Source organism: Oratosquilla oratoria, chromosome 2, assembly GCF_046742065.1.
Source record: "Oratosquilla oratoria isolate Oo_2021 chromosome 2, ASM4674206v1, whole genome shotgun sequence".
In the NCBI taxonomy this organism is placed as follows: Eukaryota; Metazoa; Arthropoda; class Malacostraca; order Stomatopoda; family Squillidae; genus Oratosquilla; species Oratosquilla oratoria.
The window spans coordinates 21797945-21824960 of record NC_134778.1 but is presented as its reverse complement, the minus strand read 5'-3'; the positions used below and the strand labels follow the sequence as shown (position 1 = coordinate 21824960).

Here is a 27016-nt window from a genome sequence, read left to right as displayed (position 1 = left end):
TTAAGTGATGCCTTGCTGTGGATGTACTGTGTCTTGCTGCACTGCTTCTGACCCAGGCAGAGGGCAGGAGACAGGGACAACCTTTCATCCACAAGGAGCTAAGACGAGAGGAAAACAAGGGTGGCAATACCTCTCACAGTGCCTTCCCATCTACCCTGTCATAAGTCTTTTTGAAATGCATGAAGGCCCAAAAAACATCCTTACCTTTTCATAAAGCTTTCTCACATATCTGCCTTACCACAAAAATTTGATCCACACAACCCCTACCTGTCCTAAACCCACACTGTTCCTCACCAATTACTTCCTCTCTTCCTCTCCTAATCCTCTCAAAAAAAACCTACAAGCCTTCCCAACTACTCAAACTGATCCCTATGAAACTACTACACTCATCATTGTCCCCTTTCCCCTTGTAAAGTGGAACTATACAGGCACTCCTCCAGTCCTACAGCACTCTACCCTTTTTTAGGCAAACATTAAACAACCTCACCAGCCAGTCCACCACTATTGTTCCTCCCTTTTTTAGACACACTGCATGACCCATCCAACCCAGGTGCCTTAACTGCTCTCATTTTAGCAATTTCATTCACCCCATCTTTCCTTATTTCTACTCCATTTTCCTCATTCATCACTGTCATTTTCTTAGTGCTTCCCACTGCAACTACCTTTCCCTCCCTATCTTCCTTCACGCATAACAACTTCCTAAAATATTCGCCCATCTTCCTCTTACTACCGTCTCTTCCATGATCATCGCTCCTTCTGCACCTTTTGCCTTTTCTTCTCCACTTGATTCGCCTCCTATTCCTCTCTTAACTTCCTTCCAAAACATCTTTCATTACTTTCAAAATTTTCTGTCATCCTCTTATCCCATTTCACATCTGCTCTTCTTTGCCTCTTTTATCTTATGCTTTATTTCTCTTTTCTTTATACCTCTCATGATTGTCTCCTATTTTGTAACCAATGTGTGAATGCTTGTTTCTTCTCTACAATCTTCTTTGCTTCATCACTCCACTATTCATTACCCTTCCTTTTATCTCCTGTCCTCTTTTTTTCCACACACCGTCGTTGCACACCTTGTGACTCCCTCCTTGAACCATCCCCATTCCTCCTCCACTCCTAGTTTTATTCTATCCTTCACTCCATCCTACTCATCACCCAGCTTCTTCTTTTACTTTTATTTATCATTTATGCAGTTTACTCTAAGCACCTCACTACCTTCTATCATTTTCCTCTTTCTCCATTTAGCCTCCACTTTCAACTTACCTTCCAAAAAATGATCTGATATCCCCCACTCTCTCCCCTTAGAACATGTACATCCAAAACTCTTCCTACTCTTCTCCTGGTTACCACAATATAGTCCATTAAGCCCCTACCTACCACCCTTCCATCCACCACCCTCTCCCATGCGTATTTATGCCCAACTTTCTTATTAAACACTGTATTTGCTATCATCAACTCTCTTTCTAGACACATCACCACCATCTCTCCACTACAATTTTTTTCTGGAACTTCATACTTCCAAACCCCTTTGTCTATTGGTTCATCTCCTACCCTAGCATTAAGATTTCCCAATACCACTACATTGACATTTCTCCCTAAACCCTCTATGCACTCATTTAAATCTATCCAAAAAGCCCCCCCCCCTTTCCTCTACACTCTTCTCACTACCAGGTCCATATGTACTTACAAAAACCCACATCTCCCTTCCCAGTCTCCACCACATGTTTATTTATATCTTCACTTACTAGTATAACCATCCTTTCTCTCCTCTGTCCTCTCTTCACTCCTGACACCCTCCCAACTACACTCCCAAACTCAAACTCATCCCTCCCTTTCAACTTAGTTTCATTCAGTGCCAACACATCATCTTTCTTCTCACAAACATACTGCCTATCTCTTCCCTTTCACTCTCATCTGTACCACATCCATGCACATTAAAAAACCCAAACCTTAGGGTTCTGGTTGGGAAACTCCTCCCAGACCCTCTTATGCCTTTTATTTTTTATTTTTTTTAGAAATATCCCCTTTGGGCCTTCAGAGAGTAGGATGCTTAGTCCTATCCCCATCCCTTTTGTCACCTTTTACAACTCAAGTAGGAACACTGAGTGACAATATTCTTCTCCCCTACCACAAGGTTAAATAAATAAAGGAGGGGGAGGTAGTTGGAGAGATGTGGTAAGGCAAAGAGTTTCTAGGATTGATCTGAAGACCATGTGCCATGCATTTGTGGAGATGTCGGTGTGTCCACATATGATGAAACATCACTAAACATGGTGAGGTGATACCATCTTTTTGTATTCTTCACCACCTTGCCAGCAGAGAAGCTGCTGTCAGGCTGGACATTGCATCTCCTAACCACTGGTATATACATAAAATACATTATGCTGAAAACTAACCTGAGTCCATTCATTGGTTTGTGGGTCATATGTCTGCACGAGGTTGAGGTAAGTCTGGCCATCATAGCCTCCAACACAGAACAATTTGTCCCCTAAAAGGCTGACTCCGGCACTGTCACATCCTATACTAAGACAAGCAACTTGTGTCCAAGTGTCTGTGGCTGGATCATATCTGCAAAAAAATAAATGAATAAATAAATCAATCAAAATAAATAAACGATAATAAACAAAAAATAATTTACTGTAGAATAATAGTATAAATCTGCTTAAGATAGAAAGGAGGAAGAGAGAGAAAGAGAGAACAGGAGAAAGAGAAAGGGAAAGAGGGAGATGGAGACAGAGAGAAAATGAGAGAGAACAAGGGAGAGGGAGAAAACAGAGAAAGGGAATGAGAGAACTAGAGAGTATGAGAGCTAGTTTCTGGGCTCAATCCAGAGACCAGGGCACTGGCTCCTCAGAGTCACACCTTTTTGTGGAGGCATAGGTTATTGCCATTGCAGCCTGGAGGCATCTGGATCATTTCTATTGGCTCTCCATTCTTTATAGGTCAATAATGCTGCCTCTTACAGGCACACTGGATAGTACCAATATTACAAAATACATACACCCCACCTCCTTTTTTCCCCCAGGATATCTCAATCTTAAAAAGTAATCCATTGATATACCTTTTTTTTTTCTTAATAGAAACAAGTTACACTTACCTTTCAACACAATCAAATCTGGAGGCACAAGGATTTGAAGCTGGAGCATCATGCCCTCCTACTGCATACAGGTAGCCATTAACCACCCCAACTCCAACACCTCCCCTACGTTTGGCCATTGGTGCACATGCAGTCCATTTGTCTGTGTGGGGGTCATAACATTCCATTGTGCGGAGACAGGCTGAACCATCTCGACCTCCAACAGCATAGAGTCTGGAAAAAAAAATTATATTTATATATACTGTATATATACCTATCTGGGTTATTGGCTGCATGTTATTGTGGGATAAAAAGCTGCTCAGTAGCATGCAGCTGATATTTTAGGGTCTATATGGGGTGCCCCAAACCCTGTGGTGGGGGAAAAGAATGGCACTTAAGTGTTCCCACTCAAGTCATAAAAGGTGACAAAAATGGGACATGGATAGGACTAGGCATCCTACTCTCTGTACCTCCAAAGGGGGCATTCTTGAAAAAAGCAAAGACATAAGAGGGTCTAGGAGGAGCTTTCCAACCAGAACTTTCAGGTTTGGGTATTTTAACATGTGTGGATGTGGTACTGATGAAAGTAAAAGGAAAGAGATAGGCAGTATGTTTGTGAGAAGAAAGATGGATGTGTTGGCACTGATTGAAACTAAGTTGAAAGGGAGGGACAAGTTTGAGTTTGGGAGTGTAATTGAGAGGGTATCAGGAGTGAAGAGAGGATAAGGGAAAGAATGGGTGGCTATACTAGTAAGTGAAGAGATAGGTAAATGTGTGGAGTGGAGAGATCAGAGGAAGTACTAAGAAAGTTTGTGATGGAGTTTGGGAAAATATGCAAAAGTAGGAAGTTGAAGATAAATGTGGGAAAAAGTAAGGTGATGAGATATACAAGGGGAGAATGCAGCAGCAAATTGGGAGAGTATTAGGGGAGAGAGAGACTGAAGGAAGTGGATAGTTTTAAATACTTGGGTGCGAATGTGGTGGGAAAGGGAGGAATGGAGGTAGAATGTAGATTGAGGGAAGCAAGTAAATGCCTCGAGGGATTAAAAAGTGTAACGAGAAATGGACATTTGGGAATGGATGCTAAGGAGATTGTATGAAGGAGTGATTGTGGCAACAGCACTGTATGGGGCAGAAACATGGAACATAAGAGAGGTTGATTGATTGATTTATGAAATTTTTGGCTTAAAGGCCAAGTGCCGGAGCCAGTAGGCCATTCAGTACATGAACATAAAAGAAGAAGAAAAGAGAAGTTTGAATGCATTCGAGATGAAATGCCTGAGAAGTATGGTAGGGGTTACTAGGTTGGACAGAATGAGAAATGAGGAGGTGAGGAGGAGAGCAGGGGTGGAAAGGGAGTTGGGAGATAGGGTTGATGAAAGAGTATTGAGGTGGTTTGGACACATGGAAAGAATGAGTGAAAAAAGATTAGTAAAAGAGGCGTGGAAGGCAGAGGTGGAAGGAGTGAACATGAGGGGACAACCATGAATGGTTGTTTCTCATCTACAACCTTCTCTGCTTCATCCCACCACTCACTACCTTTCCTTCTATTTCCTCCTGTACTCCTTGTTCCACAAACCATCTTTGCACACCTTGTGACTCCTTCCTTAAACCATCCCCATTCCTCCTCCACTCCTAGTTCTACTCTATCCTTCACTCCTTCCCACTCATCACCCAGCTTCTTCTTGTATTACTTCTCCTGTTATTTCTCATTTAAGCAGTTTACTCTAATTGACTGATTTATGAAATTTTTGGCTTGAAGGCCAAGCGATGGAGCCAGTAGGCCATTCAGCGGGCAGTTTATTCTAAGCATTTTCCTATTTTGTCCTTTTCCTCTTTCTCCATCTATCCTCCACTCTCAACTTACCTTCCACCAAAAAATTATCTGATATTCCCCCACTCTCTCCCCTTAGAACATATACATCCAAAACTCTTCCTACTCTTCTCTTGGTTACCACTATATAGTCCATTAAAGCCCTATCTACCACCCTTCCATCCACCACCCTCTCCCATGTGTACTTATGCTTGACTTTCTTCTTAAACACTGTAAATACCTTTGAATAATGAAAAGTATTATTAGAAACAGGTATCTGGGGATGGATGTGAAGAAAAAACTGTATGAGGGGAGATCAAGTTTACAATAATGTATGGGGCAGATTTGGAAATTAAGGGAGGCAACAGAAATTTAATAGTGTTTGAGATGAACTGTTTCAATTGTATGATGGGTGTTACAAGGATGGATAGAGTGAGATACGAGGGGACAAGGAGGAGAATGGGGGTCGAAAGGCAACTGATATAAAGGGATGATGAAAGAATACTGGGATGGTTTAGTTGCATGGAGCAAATGAGTGAGACTAGCAAGAGGAAACTAGAAGGCAAAAGTGGGTGAAGTAAACTTGAGGGAAAGATCAAGAATGAAATGGATGGGGTGAAAGGGGCTTTGAATAATAGGGCAAAATATCTGTTGAACAGGGAAGAGAGAAGGCATGAGATACAGGCAAGTGGAAAATAGTTGTGAAGGGATCATAAATTGATGCAGTCCAAAGGGATTTTCCTTCATCTTCTCTATTTTCATATGTAGGGACGAAGGGAGAGGGATGCCTAGCAGATGAAGAAGCTGACCCTACTATGGATGTGTTGTCTTGCTGTGCTGTTTCCAACTCAGGCAGGGTGGTAGGCATAGATCACCATTCATCCACAAGAAACTAAGGTAAAAGGGAAACAAATGGGTAACTGGAGGAGGGTGGGATGGGTGCATGCCTTGACTAGCTACCTCCCTCATTGGGAGTAAGAAGCCTTTTGGTATAGTCAGACAAATCTTTAAATATACATACATACATACATACATACATACATATACCAATGGCTTTCTCCCCCTCATAAGGAAGGTAGCCAAAAAACAAAGGCATAAAATCCATTCCCACCCATTCCATCCCCACATATTCCACTCCCATTCAGCTCCTTCCCTCTTATCTTGGCTCCTCCTGGATGATGGGTAATCCCTGCATCTTGCCCACTACCCTGGGTCAGTAGCAATGTAGCAAGACAGCACATCCACAGCAAGGCTGTTTCATTTCATTGGCAAAGATTGGCAAGATTGGCAAAGTTGTTTCTACCCACTTCCAAATTAAATCTATTTCCAGACAGTTTGAGACCATTGTCTCTTGTCTGATTCTAATTCAGTGTGAAAATTGTCACTTTTGATGCTGTCAGTTCCCTTTAGAATCTTAAAGACCTGCATCAAGTCACCTCCGAGTCTATGCTTTTTTTAGGGAAAACAGATTCATATGTTTTAGTCGATTTTCGTATGATTTATTTTTCATATTTGAAATCAGTTTTGTGGCTCACCATTGTACTTTTTCCAATCTGTCAATGTCTTTAATGAGATTCGGTGACCATACGGAAACAACATATTCCAAATGTGGATGAACTAATGATTCATATAGCTTGTTAACGAGTGATGGACTTTTGAAGTCAAAAGATTGTGCAATCAGTCCTAAAATATTAGTTGCTTTCTCAGAGGCTGAAATACACTGCTTGGATGATTTCAGATCGTTACTGAAAATTACGCAGATATCTTTTTTCACTATCCACTTTTGTTAACGAATTTCCAAATAACTTGTAATCGTACTTACTGTTATTTTTACCTATGTGTATTACCTTGCATTTACTTGTGTTAAATTTCATTAGCCACTTTTCAGATCATTCCTGCACAGTTTATCATCATCAGCAAATCTGGAAACTGTAGATTTTAGTCCATGGTCTATATCATTGATATATACTATGAATAGAAGTGGCCCAAGGACAGAACCCTGAGGAACTTCACTTGTAACCTTTTTCCATCCAGAGGTTTTTCCATTTAAAACAACTCTGTTTTCGATCATTCAACCAATTACTAGTCCAACTTAATAGGCTACCACTTATTCTGTGCGATGCTTATTTAATAAGTTGTGTTTCGTGGGGGACGGTATCAAAAGCTTTTGCAAAGTCTAGATATATAAAATCTATATTGTTTCTTTTTGTCATAATTCAAGATGACTGTGTTGTAGAATTCGAATAAGTTAGTCACACAAGAAGGTTTTCATCTGAATCCAGGCTGGCCATCATTTATCAAAGTTACTTTCTAAATGATATTTGAAAGCATCACTGATGATAGTTTCCATCATTTTTTCTACAATTTAAGTCAAACTTATAGGCCTGTAGTTATTTGGTTTCTTTTTGTCACCTTTTTTGAATATGGGAGTAACGTTAGCTAGTTTCCATTCTCTTGGGACATCTCCGTATATGATGGATTTTAAAATAATTTCTAATGGAACAACAATCTCATTTTTCATTTCCTTTAAGATTCTTGGATGCCAACCATCAGGCCCTGGTGTTTTATTAACTTTGAGTTCCTCTATACACCTTTAAATTTTTTCTTTTGTTATATTTACCGTAGTGAGGGAGTTGGGAGATAGGGTGGATGAGTGTTGGGATGGTTTGGACACATGGAAAGAATGAGTGAAGAAAGACTAGTAAAAGAAGTATGGAAGGCAGATGTGGAGGGAGTGAACATGAGGATGAGATGGATGGGGTAAATGGGGCTTTGGGGAAGAGGGGAATGTCTGTTGAGGAAGGACGGGAGAGGACAGAAGATGGGTGAATGGAGAAAAATTGTATATGGATGATGTTGTGATGCATGAGGTGGAACGGGTGGGGGATGGGGGGGTGAGGTAGTATGTGCAAGAAAAATTTGATGATGCCTGAAGGGATTTCTCCACATCATCTCCTTTTCTGCATGGGGGGGACGGAGAGGGGGGTCGCCAATTTAATGAAGCAGACTTACTGTGGATGTGCTGTGTCTTGCAGTGGACAAGATGCAGGGATGACCCATCATCCAGGAGGTGCCAAGATAAGAGGGTAGGGTAGAGGGTGGAGGGGAGTGGAGTGTATTAAGGATGGAATGGGAGGGAATGGTTTTTTAAGCCTATATTTTTTGGCTACCTCCCATGTAAGGGGGAAAAAGCCTATGGTATATGTATGTATGTAAGTTTACCCTAGGCTTTTCCCAGGTTTCAGTTTGGAGTTCACTTTGAGGTGTTTCGTTTATGAATACAGAGCTAAAATAATTGTTTAAAATATCACACATTCCTTCATTTGAATATTCAAGTTGACCATCAGCAGATAATAGTGGACCAATGTGATTCCTAACAACCTTTTTATCTCTAATGCAACTATAGAATTTTTTGGGATTCTCTTTGGATTTATCAGCGATATTCATTTCGTATTGTCGTTTCCATTTTTTTATTGTCTTTTTTAAATCTTTCTGTATTAACACATAACTTTGATTGTCATTAGATGCACCCGAGCACTTATATTTCGTAAGCCTGTCTCTTTTTAGCAATACTTTTGCAGTTTCTTTGTCGAGCCATTTTGGGCAACCCTGATTCGGGAGACGTCTGTCCTTATAAGGAACATAAGTATGAATCATTTTAGTAAGCACATTTTGAAATATTTCCCACATCTGATCTACAGGTCTTTCACTTAATTTTGGCTCCCAATCTGTAAGCTGAAGCTCCTGACATAGTCCTATGAACAGAGTTTTACTGAAATCAGGTATCTATTCTAAATTTTTTTAGAAGTTTGAATCTAAGATGTGATCGCTATTTGCAACAGTTTCACTGACTTCTACATCAGTTATTATGCTTTTGCGGCTAATGATCAATAGATCAAGTAAGTTTCCATGTCTTGTGGGTTCTTTTACATGCTGACCTAAGTAATTGTCACCGAGAAAGTCAATCAAGCAACTACCTATACGGCCATGTTCAAGAGTCATCCAATCAATGTCAGTAAAATTAAAATCACCCATTATCAATAAATCCCAGTTGCAGGAACTAGACAGTTCTTGAAATAACAGTTTGTCATCTGCTAATGATAATGTCTTTGGCCTATATATTACACCTACATTAATTTTTTGTCTATTTGTTTGGGTTAATTCTACCCACAAGCTATCATATGCATCCTGTTTCACTTTCTCTAAAACACAAGCATGGATATTGTTTTTAACATACAACAGAACATCCACACCTTTCTTGTGGTTTCTATCCGGATGAAAGTGTTTAAATCCCATAATATTAAATTCAGCTTCAAACTCTTTACCATTTAACCATGTCTCTGTTATTCCTATCATTTTGCGATTTTCACTTTTGATATACGCCTGCATTTCTTGGAATTTGTTTCTAATACTACGAGCATTAAAGTACATGGTTTTAAGAAATTCATGATTATTTCTTTTTAACACGTTTTGGAATGGGCGGGGGGGTGGGAGGTGAGGTAGTATGTGTGAGCAAAATTTGACGCAGCCCGAAGGGATTTCTCCCCGTCTTCTCCTTTTATGCATGGGGGGACAGAGAGGGGGGGGTCGCCGATTTAATGAAGCGGCCTTGCAGTGGATGTGCTGTGTCTTGCGACACTGCTTCTGACCCAGGGCAGTGGACAAGGTGCAGGGATGACCTGTCATCCAGGAGGTGCTAAGATAAGAGGGAGGGTGGAGGGGTGTGGAGTGTATTCAGGGATGGAATGGGTGGGAATGATTTTATGCCTTTTCCTTTTTGGCTACCTCCCTAGTAAGGGGGAAAAAGCCTTGGTATATGTATGTATGTAACACGTTTTGAGTTTCAATATCATGCCATATATTATAATTTTGTTTTTTATTAACAACTTACTCTATATTGATATTTGGTCCTTCATTGACATTCAATGCCTCATTAACATTTTTCCCATCAAAATTAACATTTCCCCCATCACGGACATCTGGTCGCTCACAGTCATCCGATCTCTTTTGTACACTTTGTCCCCCTACTTCACCTCTTTTACTAATCTTTCTTCACTCATTCTTTTCATGTGTCCAAAACACCGCAATACTCTTTCATCAACCCATCTCCCAACTCCCTTTCCATCCCCACCCTCCTCTTCACCTTGTTCCTCCCTCTATCCAACCTAGTAACCCCTACCATACTTCTCAGGCATTTCATCTCAAACACATTAAAACTCCTCCTCTCTTCTTATGTTCCATGTTTCTGTCTCATACAATGCTGTTGGCACAAGCACTCCTTCATATAACCTCCTCTTAGCATCCATTCCCAGATGTATTTCTCATTACACATTTTAATCCCCTAAGGCATTTACTTGCTTCTCTCAATCTACATTCTACCTCCACTTCCACTCCTTCCTTTCTTGCCACATTTGCACCCAAGTATCTAAAGCTCTCTACTTGTCTCATCACCTTACTTTTACCCACATTTATCTTCAACTTCTTCCACACACCTTCCCAAACTCCATTGCACCAAGGCCCAAAAAAACATCCTTACCTTTTCCTAAAGCTTTCTCACATATCTGCCTTACCACAAAAATCTGATCCACATAACCCCCATTTGTCCTACAACCGCATTGTTCTTCACCAATTACTTCCTCTGTTCCTCTCCTCTTAATCAAAACCCTCCCATAAGCCTTCCCAACTACACTCAACAAACTGATCCCTCTGAAACTACTACACTAACATTTGTCCCCTTTTCCCTTGTAAAGTGGAACTATACAGGCACTCTTACAGTCCTCCAGCACTCTACCCTCTTTTAAACAAAACCTCACCAGCCAGTCCACCATCACTGTATCTCCCTTTTTTAGACAATCTGCTCGACACCCATCCAACCCAGGTGTCTTCCCTGCTCTCATCATTTTAATAACTGTTTTCACCTCATCTTTCCTTATTGCTCCTCCATTTTACTCATTCATCTCCATTTTATATTACTGGTCCTAGATCAGGTCTCCATCCTACTTTTTCAAGCCACAATACTTCAATTCTTTAGAACTGGGTTGTGTGTCTGCCTTCTCCATGTGCCAACATTGAACTTATTATATGTAGGCTATGTACATATTTACAGATATACCAAAGGCTCTTTCCCCCTCACAAGGGATCTAGCCAAAAAACAAAGGCATAAAATCCACTCCCACCCATTCCATCCCCACATACTCCACTCCCATTCACCACCCTCTCTCCCTCTTTTCTTGGCTCCTCCTGCATGACGGGTCATCCCTGCACCTCTCCCACTGCCCTGGGTCAGAAGCAGTGTCGCAAGACACAGCACAATCATACCAAGGCTGCTTTGTTTAATTGGTGACCCCCCCCTTTGTCCCCTCATGAGAAAAAGAGAAGATGGGGAGAAATCCCTTTGGTCTGCATCAAATTGTTTTTGACAAGGAAGTCAAAAAATCCATTCAGAAAGGGGCCTAGGAGTGATCATCTCAAGTGACTTGACACCTGATAAACATGTCCATAAATTATTTGGAGAGACTTAACTTATTAAGATCAATGAAAGTGGCCTTCGACTACATGGATGAAGAAATGGTAAAGAAAATAGTGGTTACACTAATAAGACCTAAACTACAGTATGCTGCAACACTATGGGCACCTAGCCCAAAAAAGAACATAAGAAAATTATAAAGAATCCAAAGAGCAGCAAGAAAAATGGCACCTACACTATCAAATTTTATATACGAACAAAGATTGGAGAAATTACATCTATCAACACTGGAACAGAGAAAAGAGATAATTTGTTGACCATTTACAGAATTAGGAAAGGGATGGAAATTCTCGATAGAGACGACTTATTAAAACGAGACAGAAGAGAAACAAGAGGACACAAAAAGAAGATAAAGGACAGTTACAGATGAGACCTGAAAAAGAATAGCTTCCCACATAGAGTGATTGATGTCTGGAATAAACTAAACGGAGAAGCAGTGAGTGCCAAAACTATACACGATTTCATGAATAAACTGGATGCAGAGATACAAAAACGAGTCACTATGAGCACAGAGCTCTCATCCCATAAAATACAACTAGGTACAATTAGGTAAAAACGTACTCCCTCACCCCCACCCACTCCCCCTCATGCATCACAGTATCATCCATACACAACCATTCTCCACTCACCCCTATCTTCTGTTTTCTCCCATCCTTCTTCAACAGACATTCCCCTCTTTACCAATGTCCCTTTTACCCCATCCATCCATCTCATCCTTGGTTACCACCTCATGTTCACTCCTTCCACCTCTGCCTTCCATACCTCTTTTAATAATCTTTCTTCACTCATTCTTTCCACGTGTCCAAACCACCCCAATACTCTTTCATCAACCCTATCTCCCAACTCCCTCTCCATCCCCATTCTCCTCACCTCCTTGTTTGTCACTATCTACTTCTCAGGCACCTCATCTCAAACACATTCAAACTCCTCTCTTATGTTCCATGTTTCTGTCCCATACAGTGCTGTTGGCACAATCACTCCTTCATATTATCTCCTCTTAGCATCCTTTCCCAAATGTCTATTTCTCATTACACTTTTAAATCCTCCCAAGCCATTTATTTGCTTCCCTCAATCTACATTCTACCTCCCCCTCCACTCCTTCCTTTCCCACCACATTCACACCCAACTATCTAAAGCTATCCACTTCCTCCAGTCTCTCTCCCTTAATACTCACTTCCAGTTTTCTGCCACTTTCTCCCCTTGCACATTTGATCACCTTACTTTTACCCACATTTATCACATACCTTCCTAAACTCTGTCACTAACTTCCTTAATCCCTCCTCTGATCCTGCCACAAACACAGCATCATCAGCAAACAACTATGTGAAAGTGTTTGTTTAGCTTCTTTTATCTTATTTGAAAAACTTACATCTTCACAACATGAGCTCTCTTACCTGCCACTAATAACAGCCACGCCAACTGTAGACCGAGGTGTGGACATGGGAGCCACAAATCGCCACTGTCGGGCATGTGGATCCCACCTTTCTACCGTGTTGAGATAACTCCAGCCATCATGACCACCCACAGCATACAAAGGACCTTCCAGAACTCCAACACCTGAAAGAGCAGTATCAATATAAAGAAGAGGACAATATCAAATTTAGTACATTACATATACCAATGGCTTCTTCCCCTTTACAAGAGAGGTAGCCAAAGTCATAAATCCACTCCCACCCATTTCATCCCTACATATTCCACTCTCGTTCACCACCCCTTCCCCTCTTTTCTTGGCTCCTCCTGGATGACAGGCCATCCCTGCATCTCACCCACTGCCCTGAGTCAGAAGCAATGTAGCAAATTCAATCATTCAAATTTAACAAGTTTCTGAATTCCTCGACAAATTCGTGTAAAAAAATATATATATATATATATACATAGCTCCCATTCCGTAAAATACAACTAGGTAAATACACAATTATATAAATACATACATACACTATAGGCTTTTTCCCCCTTACACGGGGGGTAGCCAAAATATATTATATATATATTATATATATATACAGTATATAATATATATATATACATATATATATATATATATATACATACATATATATATATATAATGTATATGTATATATATATATATATATATGCTAATAAGAACACGGGTACATTTGTTCACTTATGCAAAGTAGACCACTTGGAAAAAGAAACTAACGAAGCAGAGCGCTTTCGTATATTACATCTTCAGTGCAACAAGTACATAGTGATAGGAATACATAGACAATATATACATGATACAAAGGAACAAGGACAGTTTGAATAAGCGTAGTGACCAATTACCCCCTGGAGAGCAGAAGGTCATTGTCAATTATCTTACGATGGTGGGGCGACATCAGGTCACAGTCGCCAAGGGTCACTGTTTCTACTAATGATATAGGGCTACATTTTACCAGATATTATCTTACTAATTTCTTGACAAATGAAATTATCAAGTTTGTACAAGCCTTTATGTAGGTTGGTATTTTGATTACTGGTGGTATGAATCAAACTGCACTCTATTAAATTTCTTGCTATTATGTTGTTGGTATAATAGATTGCCTGGGCATTACCCCAATCAACTGGATGATTAATTCAATATGCTTGAATATACCACTAGAATGATTGCCATCCCTAACATTTTTCTTGTGTTGTTCAATTCTAATGTTTAAGGGTTTGGCAGTTTGACCTATGTAAAATTGATTACACATTTTGCAAGGAATTTTATAAATGCATCCTTTTTTAATTTCAATACTATTGTTGATTAGTTTATGTTTTACTGTACTATCATGTTTAAAAACTACCTTTACGTTAAATCTTTTTAATAATTCTGTGATACTTAACAAATTTTCTTGAAATGGTAAAATTAAAACATTATGATAATTGAAAGGTGATTTAGGCTGAGGAGTTAAAAATGATTTCCTTGCAAAATTGTAAGCAATATCAAGGAATTGCTTAGGGTATTTTAATTCTAGCCCAATGTTAAAAACATTTCCGATTTCTTCATCAATAAATTCAGGACTACAAATACGAAAAGCTCTTAAATACATTGAGGCAAATACTGTACGTTTAATATTATTTGGATGAGAAGAATAATAATGAATATATGAACTTACATTGGTTGGTTTACGATATACTTTAAATTTAAGGCTATTGTCATGACATAGGATAGTGCAATCTAAGAAAGGTAAGGTACAATTTTTCTCAATTTCTAAAGTAAATTTAATAGAATCAACAAGGGTATTCAACTTAGTTAAAAAATTATGGACATTTTTTTCTTCTGGCCAAAGACATAAAATGTCATCAATATACCTAAGCCAAGGGATGTTAGGGGGGAAGATTGTGCGTAATATTTTAGTTTAAAAAAATTCCATGTATAAATTACTTAAAACTGGGGATAAAGGGTTTCCCATACTCATGCCGAATTTTTGGGAATAGAAATTACCATTGAATCGAAACTTAAAATCTTTGACACATAACTTAATTAGTTCAATCATTGTAGATGATGGCAATGGAAGAACATGTTTATTAAGTTAATCTTGAAGGTAAAATAATAAATCATTTATGGGAACTTTTGTGAATAAACTGACTATATCAAAACTAACCAATGTAAACTTATAATTAGGTTTAATATTATGGAGTTTGTCTATTACATCAGAAGTGTTTGTAACATGAGAAGAAGAGATTGTACCTACTAAAGGGCTAAGGATAGTAACTAGCCATTTGGAAAGCTTGTAAGAAGCGGAACCAATTGACGAAACAATAGGTCTAGCGGGGTTGTTACATTTATGAGTCTTAATGAGACCATACATATGTGGCAAAGGGGGACTAATTGAAATGAATTTCTGTAAGAGGTCTCTATTCTTATGAAGCAGTTCTTTTAATTTCTTATTATAATAACTATTAACTGCTTCTGTAGGATTTTTGTTAAGAAGTGTGTAAGTATTGTTATCATCTAATAAATCATTCACTTTTATAAATAATGTTTTAATTTTACCATTTCAAGAAAATTTGTTAAGTATCACAGAATTATTAAAAAGATTTAACGTAAAGGTAGTTTTTAAACATGATAGTACAGTAAAACAAACTCATCAACAATAGTATTGAAATTAAAAAAGGATGCATTTATAAAATTCCTTGCAAAATGTGTAATCAATTTTACATAGGTCAAACTGCCAAACCCTTAAACATTAGAATTGAACAACACAAGAAAAATGTTAGGGATGGCAATCATTCTAGTGGTATATTCAAGCATATTGAATTAAATAATCATCCAGTTGATTGGGGTAATGCCCAGGCAATCTATTATACCAACAACATAATAGCAAGAAATTTAATAGAGTGCAGTTTGATTCATACCACCAGTAATCAAAATACCAACCTACATAAAGGCTTGTACAAACTTGATAATTTCATTTGTCAAGAAATTAGTAAGATAATATCAGGTAAAATGTAACCCAACGAATTGACTTAATGTCGCCCTATATCATTAGTAGAAACAGTGACCCTTGGCGACTGTGACCTGATGTCGCCCCACCATCGTAAGATAATTGACAATGACCTTCCGCTCTCCAGGGGGTAATTGGTCGCAACGCTTATTCAAACTGTCCTTGTTCCTTTGTATCATGTATATATTGTCTATGTATTCCTATCACTATGTACTTGTTGCACTGAAGATGTAATATACGAAAGCGCTCTGCTTCGTTAGTTTCTTTTTCCAAGTGGTCTACCTTGCATGTATATATATATATGTATATTTATATATATATATATATATATATATATATATATATATATATATATATATATATATATATATATATACATATATACATATATACATACATACATACATACATACATACATACATACATACATACATACATACATACATACATACATACATACATACATACATACATATATACATATATATATACATATATATATACATATATATATATATATATACATATATATATATATGTATACATGTATATATACATGTGTATATATACATGTGTATATATACGTATATATATACGTATATATATACGTATATATATACGTATATATATATATATATATATATATATATATATATATATATATTATATATATATATATACACATATATATATATATATATTATATATATATTATATATACATACGTATATATATGTTTACACATATATTATATATATACACATATATATATACATATATATGCACATATATATATACATATATATGCACATATATAATGTGAATATAATTCTGGTCATTATAAATAATATAAAATCTATGAGAGGACAATCATGAGAATGTTGTCTTGAAACGTTTAAGGAATAAACAGAGCCCTTACATGCCTAAGTGCTACCCTAGGGCAAAATTCTCAATGGCGCCCCCTCCCCCCATCACCACTTCCCACATCCACCATCCCTTACTGCCTATTGGCTTGCAAAATAATTAAATATATTCTAAAAATTGTATTTAATGTCCCTATTGCAGAAAGGATAAGGGAAATATATTTCATGTTCTGTTGATTCTAATACAAAACTCATATATTATGATAATATATTCAGGGCTTCTTTGACCTTTTTTTAATATAATTATTTTGCTAGCCGTGATGAGTGAGGAAAATGGAGGAGAAATAAGGAAGGATGAAGTGAAGGCAGCAGTTAAGATGATCAAAGCAGGTAAGGCACCTGGTCTGGATGGATGCCATGCAGAATGTCTAAAAAAAAGGAGGTACAGTGATGGTGGACTGACTGGTGAAGTTATTTAATGTTTGTTGGAGAGAGGGTAGAGTGCTGGAGGACTGGAGGAGTGCCTGTATAGTTCCACTTTACAAGGGAAAAGGGGACAAGTGTGAATGTAGTAGTTTCAGAGGGATTAGCTTGTTAAGTGTAGTTGGGAAGGCTTATGGGAGGATCTTGTCGAGGAACAGTGTGGATTTAGGACAGGTAGAGGTTGTGTAGATCAGATTTTTGAGGTAAGACAGATATGTGAGAAAGCTATAGGAAAGGGGAAGGATGTTTTTTGGGCTTTTATGGATCTAGAAAAGGCTTATGATAGGGTAGACAGAAAGGCACTGTGGGAGGTTATGCAGATATATGGGATAGAAGGAAAGCTTCTGGGAGCTGTCAAGAGTTTTTATGAGAGTAGTAGGGCTTGTGTCAGGATTAGAAAGGTAGAGAGCGAGTGGTTCAAGGTAAAGGTAGGACTTCGTCAAGGATACGTTATGTCGCCCTGGCTGTTCAACTTATACATGGATGGGGTAGTGCGAGAGGTAAATGCAAGGGTAGTGGGTCAAGGATTGGAGATGGTTAAAGAAAATGGAGAAAAGTGGGAGGTGAGCCAGCTGTTGTTTGCGGACGACACTGCGCTTGTGGCAGGATCGGAGGAGGGATTGAGGAAGTTGGTGACAGAGTTTGGGAGAGTATGTGATAGAAGAAAGCTAAAGATAAATGTAGGTAAAAGTAAGGTGATGAGATGTACAATGGGTGAAAGTGGCAGTAGATTGGAAGTGAGCATTAAGGGAGAGCGACTGGCGGAAGTGGATAGTTTTAGATACTTGGGTGCAAATGTGGCAGGAAAAGGTGGAGTGAAGGTGGAGGTAGAATGTAGATTGAGAGAAGCAAATAAATGCCTTGGTGGATTGAAGAGTGTAATGAGGAATAGACTTTTGGGAATGGATGCTAAGAGGAGACTGTATGAAGGATTGATTGTGCCAACAGCACTGTATGGGGCAGAAACATGGAACATAAGAGAGGAAGAGAGAAGGAGTTTGAATGTGTTTGAGATAAGGTGTCTGAGAAGTATGATGGGGGTTACTAGGCTGGATAGAGTGAGAAATGAGGAGGTGAGGAGAAGAACAGGGGTGGAAAAGGAGTTGGGAGATAGGGTTGATGAAAGAGTATTAGAATGGTTTGGACACATGGAAAGAATGAGTGAAGAAAGACTAGTAAAAGAGGTATGGAAGGCAGATGTGGAGGGAGGGAACATGAGGGGACGTCCTAGGATGAGGTGGATGGATGGGGTGAAGGGGGCTTTGGGGAAGAGGGGAATCTGTTGAGGAAGGACGGGAGAGGACAGAAGACAAGGGTGAATGGAGAATGGTTGTATATGGATGATGTTGTGATGCATGAGGTGGAATGGGTGGGGGGATGGGGGGTGAGGTAGTACGTGTGAGCAAAATTTGACACAGCCCGAAGGGATTTCTCCCAGTCTTCTCCTTTTATGCATGGGGGGACGGAGAGGGGGGGTCGCTGATTTAATGAAGCGGCCTTGCTGTGGATGTGCTGTGTCTTGCGACACTACTTCTGACCCAGGGCAGTGGACAAGGTGCAGGGATGACCCATCATCCAGGAGGTGCTAAGATAAGAGGGAGGGTGGAGGGGTGTGGAGTGTATTCAGGGATGGAATGGGTGGGAATGATTTTATGCCTTTTCCTTTTTGGCTACCTCCCTTGTAAGGGGGTAAAAGCCTTGGTATATGTATGTATTTTGCTAGCTTTGTGAGCAGTATGTCCAGGCTAGAACTGCCACCCCCCCCTAAATGTACCGCCTCAGGGCATATGCACCCCAGTGCCCCCTCCAAATGTGAGGGCCCTGGGAAACGACTAGCAATGATAAAATATAAGTAACACGATACCAGATATAAACAATAGAAATCAGCACAGTTAAAATGTGTAAAAAATGCCGTGCCTTCCAATACACCTCAACAGACCACACCTTGTTATACCACATCAATATTTTGCACCTTGATATATTGTATTTTGGATATATATCTATCTGCCTGGTAAGCTCCAAAATGTTAAACATGTGTTGGTATGATATATGTAAGATAGGTGAGTGATATGGTGGTGAGGTAAACACAGGGAACTGTTGGAGATTTATTGCTGATTTGTCCTCACCAGGACTTTTTCAGAGTACTTATGATCACAGAAATATTAACATCTTATATATCAAATGGAGGAATGTGGCAATCTTCATCTGATGCATAACATGTTAACATTTCTGTGATCATAAGTACTCTGCAGAAGTTCTGGCGAGGACAAAAAATCAGTAATAAATCTCCAACAGTTACCTGCGTTTACCTCACCACCATACCACTCACATGTTGATATGTTATTCAAATCCTGCATGCATGGCAGCTGCAGACAGCAGCCAATAAGGTGAAGTGCATGGTGGGGTGGACTCCATTCCATTGTTTACTAACCAGTCAGGCAGTGTGCCACATATGCGCTGACAAAGTGATGCAGATCAATGACTTTTCTGAATCTGAATGATGATATTAGTACTGCATAAACTATGCATAACTGGTGTTTGTGTGTCTGAATCTGATCTGTGATGATATTGTGTATAATGTATGCACAAGTGATGTTTGTGGTTTAGAGGTATTTTGCAGGGGGTTTTACTGAAAAATTCAGGTATAGCCTACTTCTGGCTCTATCAAACAGGCTTTCTCGCCCTTTAGTGAGATATGTCGAGGGACATCAAGTAACTAGTTTCAGATTTATGTACAGTTCCATCTTGGTTCCTTATTTTCCAATTATCATAGATTTGAATTTATGTACTGTTCTCGCTTGGGTAATATCAACCTAAGCTATTCTAAGTATTTATGCATCTATATGGAGAACTATTTCTTCATATTCTTTACACATCTCTCAATTTGTTCCCATGACCTTTTAAAGACCTCCATCCCTAATCACGCAATTTCTTCTGTCAATATAGGCTATCCTCTTTAGGAACCTGAATACTGTAATAATATCCCCTTTCTCTGATCTTTCAGTGTTACCATATTCAGTGGTTTCAGTCTCCTAATATAATTCATTTGCCAGAATGAGAACTAGTTTTGTTGCTGCCCTTTGTATCCTTTCAATCTTGCTTATACCCTTCACTCTGTGTGGAGATCATACCACTGATGCATATTCTAGTCTTGGACAGATCAGGGGTCCCAAGTTTTTTCATAATTTCTCCATCCAATATAAGAGGGAGGGAAGGAGAGGGATGAATGGGAGTGGAGTATGTGCGGATGGAATAGGTACATACATACATATATCAAGGCTTTTTCCCCCTTACAAGGGAGGTAGCCAAAAAGGAAAAGGCATAAAATCATTCCCACCCATTCCATCCCTGAATACACTCCACACCCCTCCACCCTCCCTCTTATCTTAGCACCTCCTGGATGATGGGTCATCCCTGCACCTTGTCCACTGCCCTGGGTCAGAAACTGAGTCGCAAGACACAGCACATCCACAGCAAGGCCGCTTCATTAAATCAGCGACCCCCCCTCTCCGTCCCCCCATGCATAAAAGGAGAAGACGGGGAGAAATCCTTTCGGGCTGTGTCAAATTTTGCTCACACATACTACCTCATGCATCACAACATCATCCATATACAACCATTCTCCATTCACCCGTCTTCTGTCCTCTCCCGTCCTTCCTCAACAGACATTCCCCTCTTCCCCAAAACCCCCTTCACCCCATCCATCCACCTCATCCTAGGACATCCCTTCATGTTCCCTCCCTCTACATCTGCCTTCCATACCTCTTTTACTAGTCTTTCTTCACTCATTCTTTCCATGTGTCCAAACCATCCTAATACTCTTTCATCAACCCTATCTCCCAACTCCTTTTCCACCCCTGTTCTTCTCCTCACCTCCTCATTTCTCAATCTATCTAGCCTAGTAACCCCCATCATATTTCTCAGACACCTTATCTCAAACACATTCAAACTCCTTCTCTCTTCCTCTCTTATGTTCCATGTTTCTGCCCCATACAGTGCTGTTGGCACAATCACTCCTTCATACAGTCTCCTCTTAGCATCCATTCCCAAATGTCTATTCCTCATTATACTGTGTTTTGGTTATCTTCCTTGTAAGGGGGGAAAACAGCATTTAGTATGTGTATATAGTAAAAAAACATTTTAATTTTCTGCAGCACTCCATTCATCTCTCCCACAATCCTGTCAATATGTCTGTCATGTGACAGGTTGTCTTATCTACACTGCTAAATCTTTCTTCTCTTTTGTTTTCATAATGGATTCACATTCCAAGTAATATTTCAAAGATGATCTTTTAGTGCTATTGGCCATTTCCAATACCTAACATTTTTATTTATTGAAATTCATTTTCCATTTTTGACTCCATGCAAATATGATGTCTACATCTTTTTGCAACAACCTACAGCTTAATTTCCACCTTTGTGAATTGGTACCACATTAGCCCCTTTCCAATCCTGTGGCACTATTCTTTTTAATGAACATACAAGACAATCTTCTCTGCCAGCTAATCAACCAATTATTGTCTCAAGTTTCACTAAATGAAAAACCTGCAGCTCCACAATGGCTGGCAATGATCCTCAGAACCTTCTCTCACAGATCTCTTTGGAAACAAACTTTGAGCTGTTGTCTGTGTTGCATCAGACGGGGCTGATACAGTTGCAAGCTGTCATCTCTCCATGTGTATGAATAGTTGAAGAAATACAGCTGAAGTTGATAGATATCTTGAAATCATTCCAGAGGCAAAATATCAGCCCCTGAAGATTGCATCTCCTGATGGAGGTGAGGGGGTTGACAGGTTTTGAAAATGGGTAGCTTCGGTATACATCTTGAAAGACCACCATATATAGGTACTTGTCACTAGCAGAGCTGGGCACATTCCTTGGTGCATTCCTAGGTGTACTCTTTAGTGAGTTCCACTTTAGTTTGTCCACAGTTAGTACTCCCAAACTATTAAAGCAATATAAGTGCCGGTATAGTATGTGACCTACCTTTTGGATATGGCCTATGAAATTTTTCTTTGGTATAGTATGTAGCCTACCAGACTTTTATTTTGGTATGAACCTGTCTCTTAAGCTTTAATAGTTTGGGAGCGCTAACCGCGGCCATGCTAAAGCAGAACGCACCGAAGAACATGCCCAACTTTGGTCACTAGTCCTTGCCTGCCAGTTGTTCCCTCCTTGTATACATACATACATATATATACCGAGGGCTTTTTCCCACTTACAAGGGAGATAGCATAATCCAAAGGTATAAATCCACTCCAACCCTTTCCATCCTCATATATTCCATTCCCAATCACCACCCCTCTATCCCTCTTTTCTTTTCTCCCTCTTTTCAATGACCACCCCTCCCTCCTTGTATTCACCTAATTGTACTATACAGAAAAAGAGCAGTGCTCATGGGATCATTTCTTTAATTCTTCAAATTATCATAACTAACTTCAAATGCATGGTTCCAACTTGGCTTATATCCTCATTTTCCAATTATCATACTTAGATTTGAATTCATGCACTGCTCCAGCTTAAACTATAACATGCAGAAAATGGAGGAAGGACAAGGGTGAAGGCTGAGAGAAGGTCTGGCATAAGATCTAGAGTGATGAAGATGGAGGGGGGTTGAATGAAAATGGAGACAGTACAGAGGGGCGGGAATAATGAGAAAAGAGAAGTCAGAGTGATACAGACAAATTTTTATAGCAATGCAAGAAAGAGAAGAAAATTAAAAAGGTATAAAAGAATACAATAAATACGGAGATAATGTAATGGTAAAAGGATGGAGTTAAGAAAGAAGTGAAATGATGAGGGAGATGAAAACCAAATGGGTGAATGAATGGGAAAGACAAAAAAAAATATACAACATGAAATAACATACCTAATCCATGCCTGTGGGTTGACATAGGTGGCAGCTGCGACCAAGTCTTTGTAATTGGGTCATAACATTCAACTGTGTTTAAAGTCTTGAGTCCATCTCTACCCCCCACTACATACAACTTCCCTTCCAACACAGCCACACCAAACTGCAAACGTCGTCCGTTCATTTGGCCCACATTTGACCAGGCGTTAGTCCGTAGATCAAAGCGTTCAATGCCTGTTGAGCCTTTAAAACAAAATGGTGGTGCTAAAAATAAAACATGGGCAAAAAAAATAAATAAATAAATTTACAACATACAAAAGAGAAATGTGATCAGCATATTTCATTAGAAGTAAAGTTATTTCAACCCTATAACATGGTCAAGATCAAATCATCAGTTTAATAAATACCTTTATTTGCATCCATCCCTCCTACAACATATAGTGACCCAACCGTAGACTTCCGGGGTTTTGTCCGAGGAGATTGCAATGTAGATCTTCTTTCAGGTAGTAAATGGTACTTAAGAGCTTCTAAAATTAGTTCTTGGCAAGCCCGGTCTTCCTTGAACAGTGTATTGGTCTCTATATGGTCAGTAATAAACTGTAAAAACAAGTTATCATTTATAACACAATACAAACCCTTCCTTTTCTTCTTTTTCTACAACTCTCATGACGCTTATCATCTATTACTCTGCAGGCATTTATAACATAACATACAATATTTCAAAGTTTTCTTGGGAAAATTCCCACATAATTGCATGTATTAAACATTTAAGCAAGAAAATTCTTAAACAAAACAACTAAAATTACCAACAGTAGAACCTTCTCTTTGTTGCCTGTCTTCAAAACAACAACATACCTCTTGGTAGTGCACCAAAGGGGCTTACAGCCTCTAGATAAATCCTGAGACTTCCATCAATTTTGACTATTTCCTCCACCACCCTTCCCATTTCAGCACCTCAGGGATGAAAAGCTGCCTTGTTCCCCGTCACATTGCTCGAGTTATAAGCAATAGAACTAGGCATAGGTCTTCCACGACAGAGCTTAACAGCCTGAGCTGGTTTACTCCTGTTTTACTGTATAGTGACCCTTCTTTTTATATTCATTCATGTTGAATTACATTATGAACCAGATGAGAACATTCTTTCTGGCAGCATCTTCTCTTCATCCATTCATTCTTATCATCTGGATCATCTATTCCCTGTTCATCTTTATTCCATGAGGATAAAAAGCCCCCTTTCATGATATCCATCAATTTCATTCCCTCCACTTCTGCTTTCCTCACTATTCACTTGTCTATCCTTATTCTTTCCATATATCCAATTCACTTCAACATAATCCAACAGCTACATTCCCATTCACATTACACATGTGTCTTCTTGTTTTTCCATTGTCCCATTTTAATAAATCATCCCTATCTAGGATTTCCATTCCTTTCACGATTCTATAAATAGTCAGCAGATCTCCTCCTCTTTGTTCCAGAGTTGGTAGTTCAAATTTGGACAATCTTTGTTCATATGTTAATTTGAAGAGAGTTGGTGCCAACTTTGTCATTGCTCTTTGTATTCTTTCTAAAAAGAATAAAAAGAGTGAAGCAGCCTTGCTGTGGATGTGATCTTGATGTATTGCTAGGGCAGTGGGCAGGATACAGGAATGACCTATCATCCATGAGGAGCTAAGATGAAGGGAAAGAAAGGGTGGTGGATGGGAGTGGAATGGGTGGGAATGAATTTAGTGGGAATTGGTATATGCCTTTTGACTTTGGCTACCTCCCTGGTAAGGGGGAAAATGCCCTTTGTATGTAGATTTATTTTCTACTGTTTGTAAAGCATGTTTGTTTTGCTGATTGTTGGGAACAGTGCTGATTAAGTGTAGCCAATTGTGGATCTTATGAATTGTTTTAAGACAGTAATTACATTTTACTTCTGTTGACCAAAAAACATGCTTGCAACTGACTTCAGCAGGTATATTTTCTCGTTAAACCTACTAAAATCAATCACAAGCATGAGTTTTGGTCAACAACAGGACACTGTAATTACTGCCTACAGCTAATTTCATTACATAGGGGAAGAATCCTTTTGATATACATAGACATTTTCTTGTGGATTTGGATTTTCAGTCAGATCTTTGATGTGTGAGCTGAAGGTCATAGAAATATCAAAAGTATAGCCTAGAACTCATTCATGCATGCATGCATGCATGCATGATCAAATTAAAACCCTGGATGTCAGAAAATCACATGGCCCAGACGGAATAGCAAACTGGATACTGAAAGAATGCATGGAAGAATTAACTGACAAAATATATGATATAATCAAATCATCAATTAAAGAAGGAAAAGTACCATTGGACTGGAAAAAAGCAAACATTGTAACAATTTATAAGGGAGGTGATAAGGAAGATCCATCTAACTACAGACCGGTCTCACTAACAAGCACACTAGCAAAAATTTGTGAAAGAGTGATCAAAAACAGATGGGTTAAGTACCTGGAAGAAAAATCTATACTGAACCCAAATCAATTTGGATTTAGACAAGGGAGATCCTGTACAACAAATCTGATTTGCTTTTACTCAAGATTAGTAGACATAATAGAAGAAAGAGATGGATGGGCAGACTGTGCTTTTCTGGACCTGCAAAAGGCATTCGATAAGGTACCTCATAGGAAACTGATAAATAAGATAGAGTCAAAAGGTGGCATCAGAGGAAAATTATTGGAATGGATGAAAAACTTCCTGATTGGGAGGAAAATGAGAGTTGTAATTAGAGAAAAATTCTCCAACTGGAAAGAAGTAAAAAGCGGTGTCCCGCAAGGATCAGTACTGGCCCCGATCATGTTCGCTGTATACATTAACCCATTAAACTCCGATGACAAGATGTCTTGTCATTTGGTCAAATAAAACAAAAAATCATAAAACACCAAAATGTTTGATCAAACATCAGAAAAATATGACGTCAGTCCTCGCTTCGCTGCGAGCGAAGCGAGGATTGACGTCATATTTTTCTGGTGTTTGATCAAACATTTTGGTGTTTTATGATTTTTTGTTTTATTTGACCAAATGACAAGACATCTTGTCGTCGGAGTTGAATGGGTTAATGACATGAATGAAGGCGTGGAGTGCTATATTAATTTTTTTGCAGATGCAAAATTACTTAAGAAGGTAAAAACGGAAGAGGACTGCAACTCATTGCAACAAGATCTGGACACAATATGGAATTGGACTCAAAAATGGGAAGTAAAATTCAATATTAAGAAATGCAGCATAATGGAATTTGGAAAGAGTAAAAATAGAATATCAAAAGATTACAGAATTGGGGAAGAAAAAATAAATAAAACAAAATATGAAAAAGATCTTGGAGTGATGATTGGAAAGGACATGAAACCAGATAAGCATATAAACAAGATGTTCGGAGAAACCTACAACTTATTGAGAGCAATCAAAGTGGCATTTACCTATATGGATGAAGAAATGATAAGGAAAATACTTACTACACTAATAAGACCAAAACTCGAGTACCCAGCATCACTTTGGACACCCAGTACCAAAAAGAATATTAAGAAACTAGAAAGATTACAAAGAGCGACAACAAAACTAGCACCGACACTCGCCGAACTAACATACGAGCAAAGACTATCCAAATTGAACCTACCAACTCTGGAACAAAGAAGAGAAAGAGGAGATTTGCTAACTATCTACAGAATAATGAAAGGAATGGAAGTTTTAGACAGGAACGACCTATCAATGTGGGACAATGGTAAAACAAGAGGACACGGAAAAAAATTGAAAAATGATAGTTATAGAAAAAACTTGAAAAGGAACAGTTTCCCACACAGAGCGATAAATACATGGAACAAATTAGACAACAAAACAGTATGTGCTAACACTATACAAGATTTTAAGATAAAACTTGATGCGGAGAGATACAAAGACGGGTCACCACGAGCATAGCTCCCCTCCCATATATTACAACTAGGTAAAT

General features: G+C 38.9%; 1 protein-coding gene across 6 annotated transcripts in view; it reads right to left on the bottom strand.

Annotated features, from left to right (window-relative positions):
* The window catches only part of LOC143037792 (kelch-like protein 5), a 194579-nt gene that overhangs the window by 5751 nt on the left and 161812 nt on the right, over positions 1–27016 (bottom strand). For 5 of the 6 annotated variants that reach the window (XM_076206363.1, XM_076206359.1, XM_076206351.1 and 2 more), the window contains 5 exons: positions 23449–23638; positions 23060–23305; positions 12807–12969; positions 3095–3307; positions 2394–2565 (listed from right to left, as the gene is read on the bottom strand). In XM_076206363.1, the coding sequence (XP_076062478.1) occupies positions 2394–2565; positions 3095–3307; positions 12807–12969; positions 23060–23305; positions 23449–23638 (984 nt within the window). The remainder of the gene's footprint in view (positions 1–2393; positions 2566–3094; positions 3308–12806; positions 12970–23059; positions 23306–23448; positions 23639–27016) is intronic. The other variant, XM_076206347.1, reaches the window with a different exon arrangement.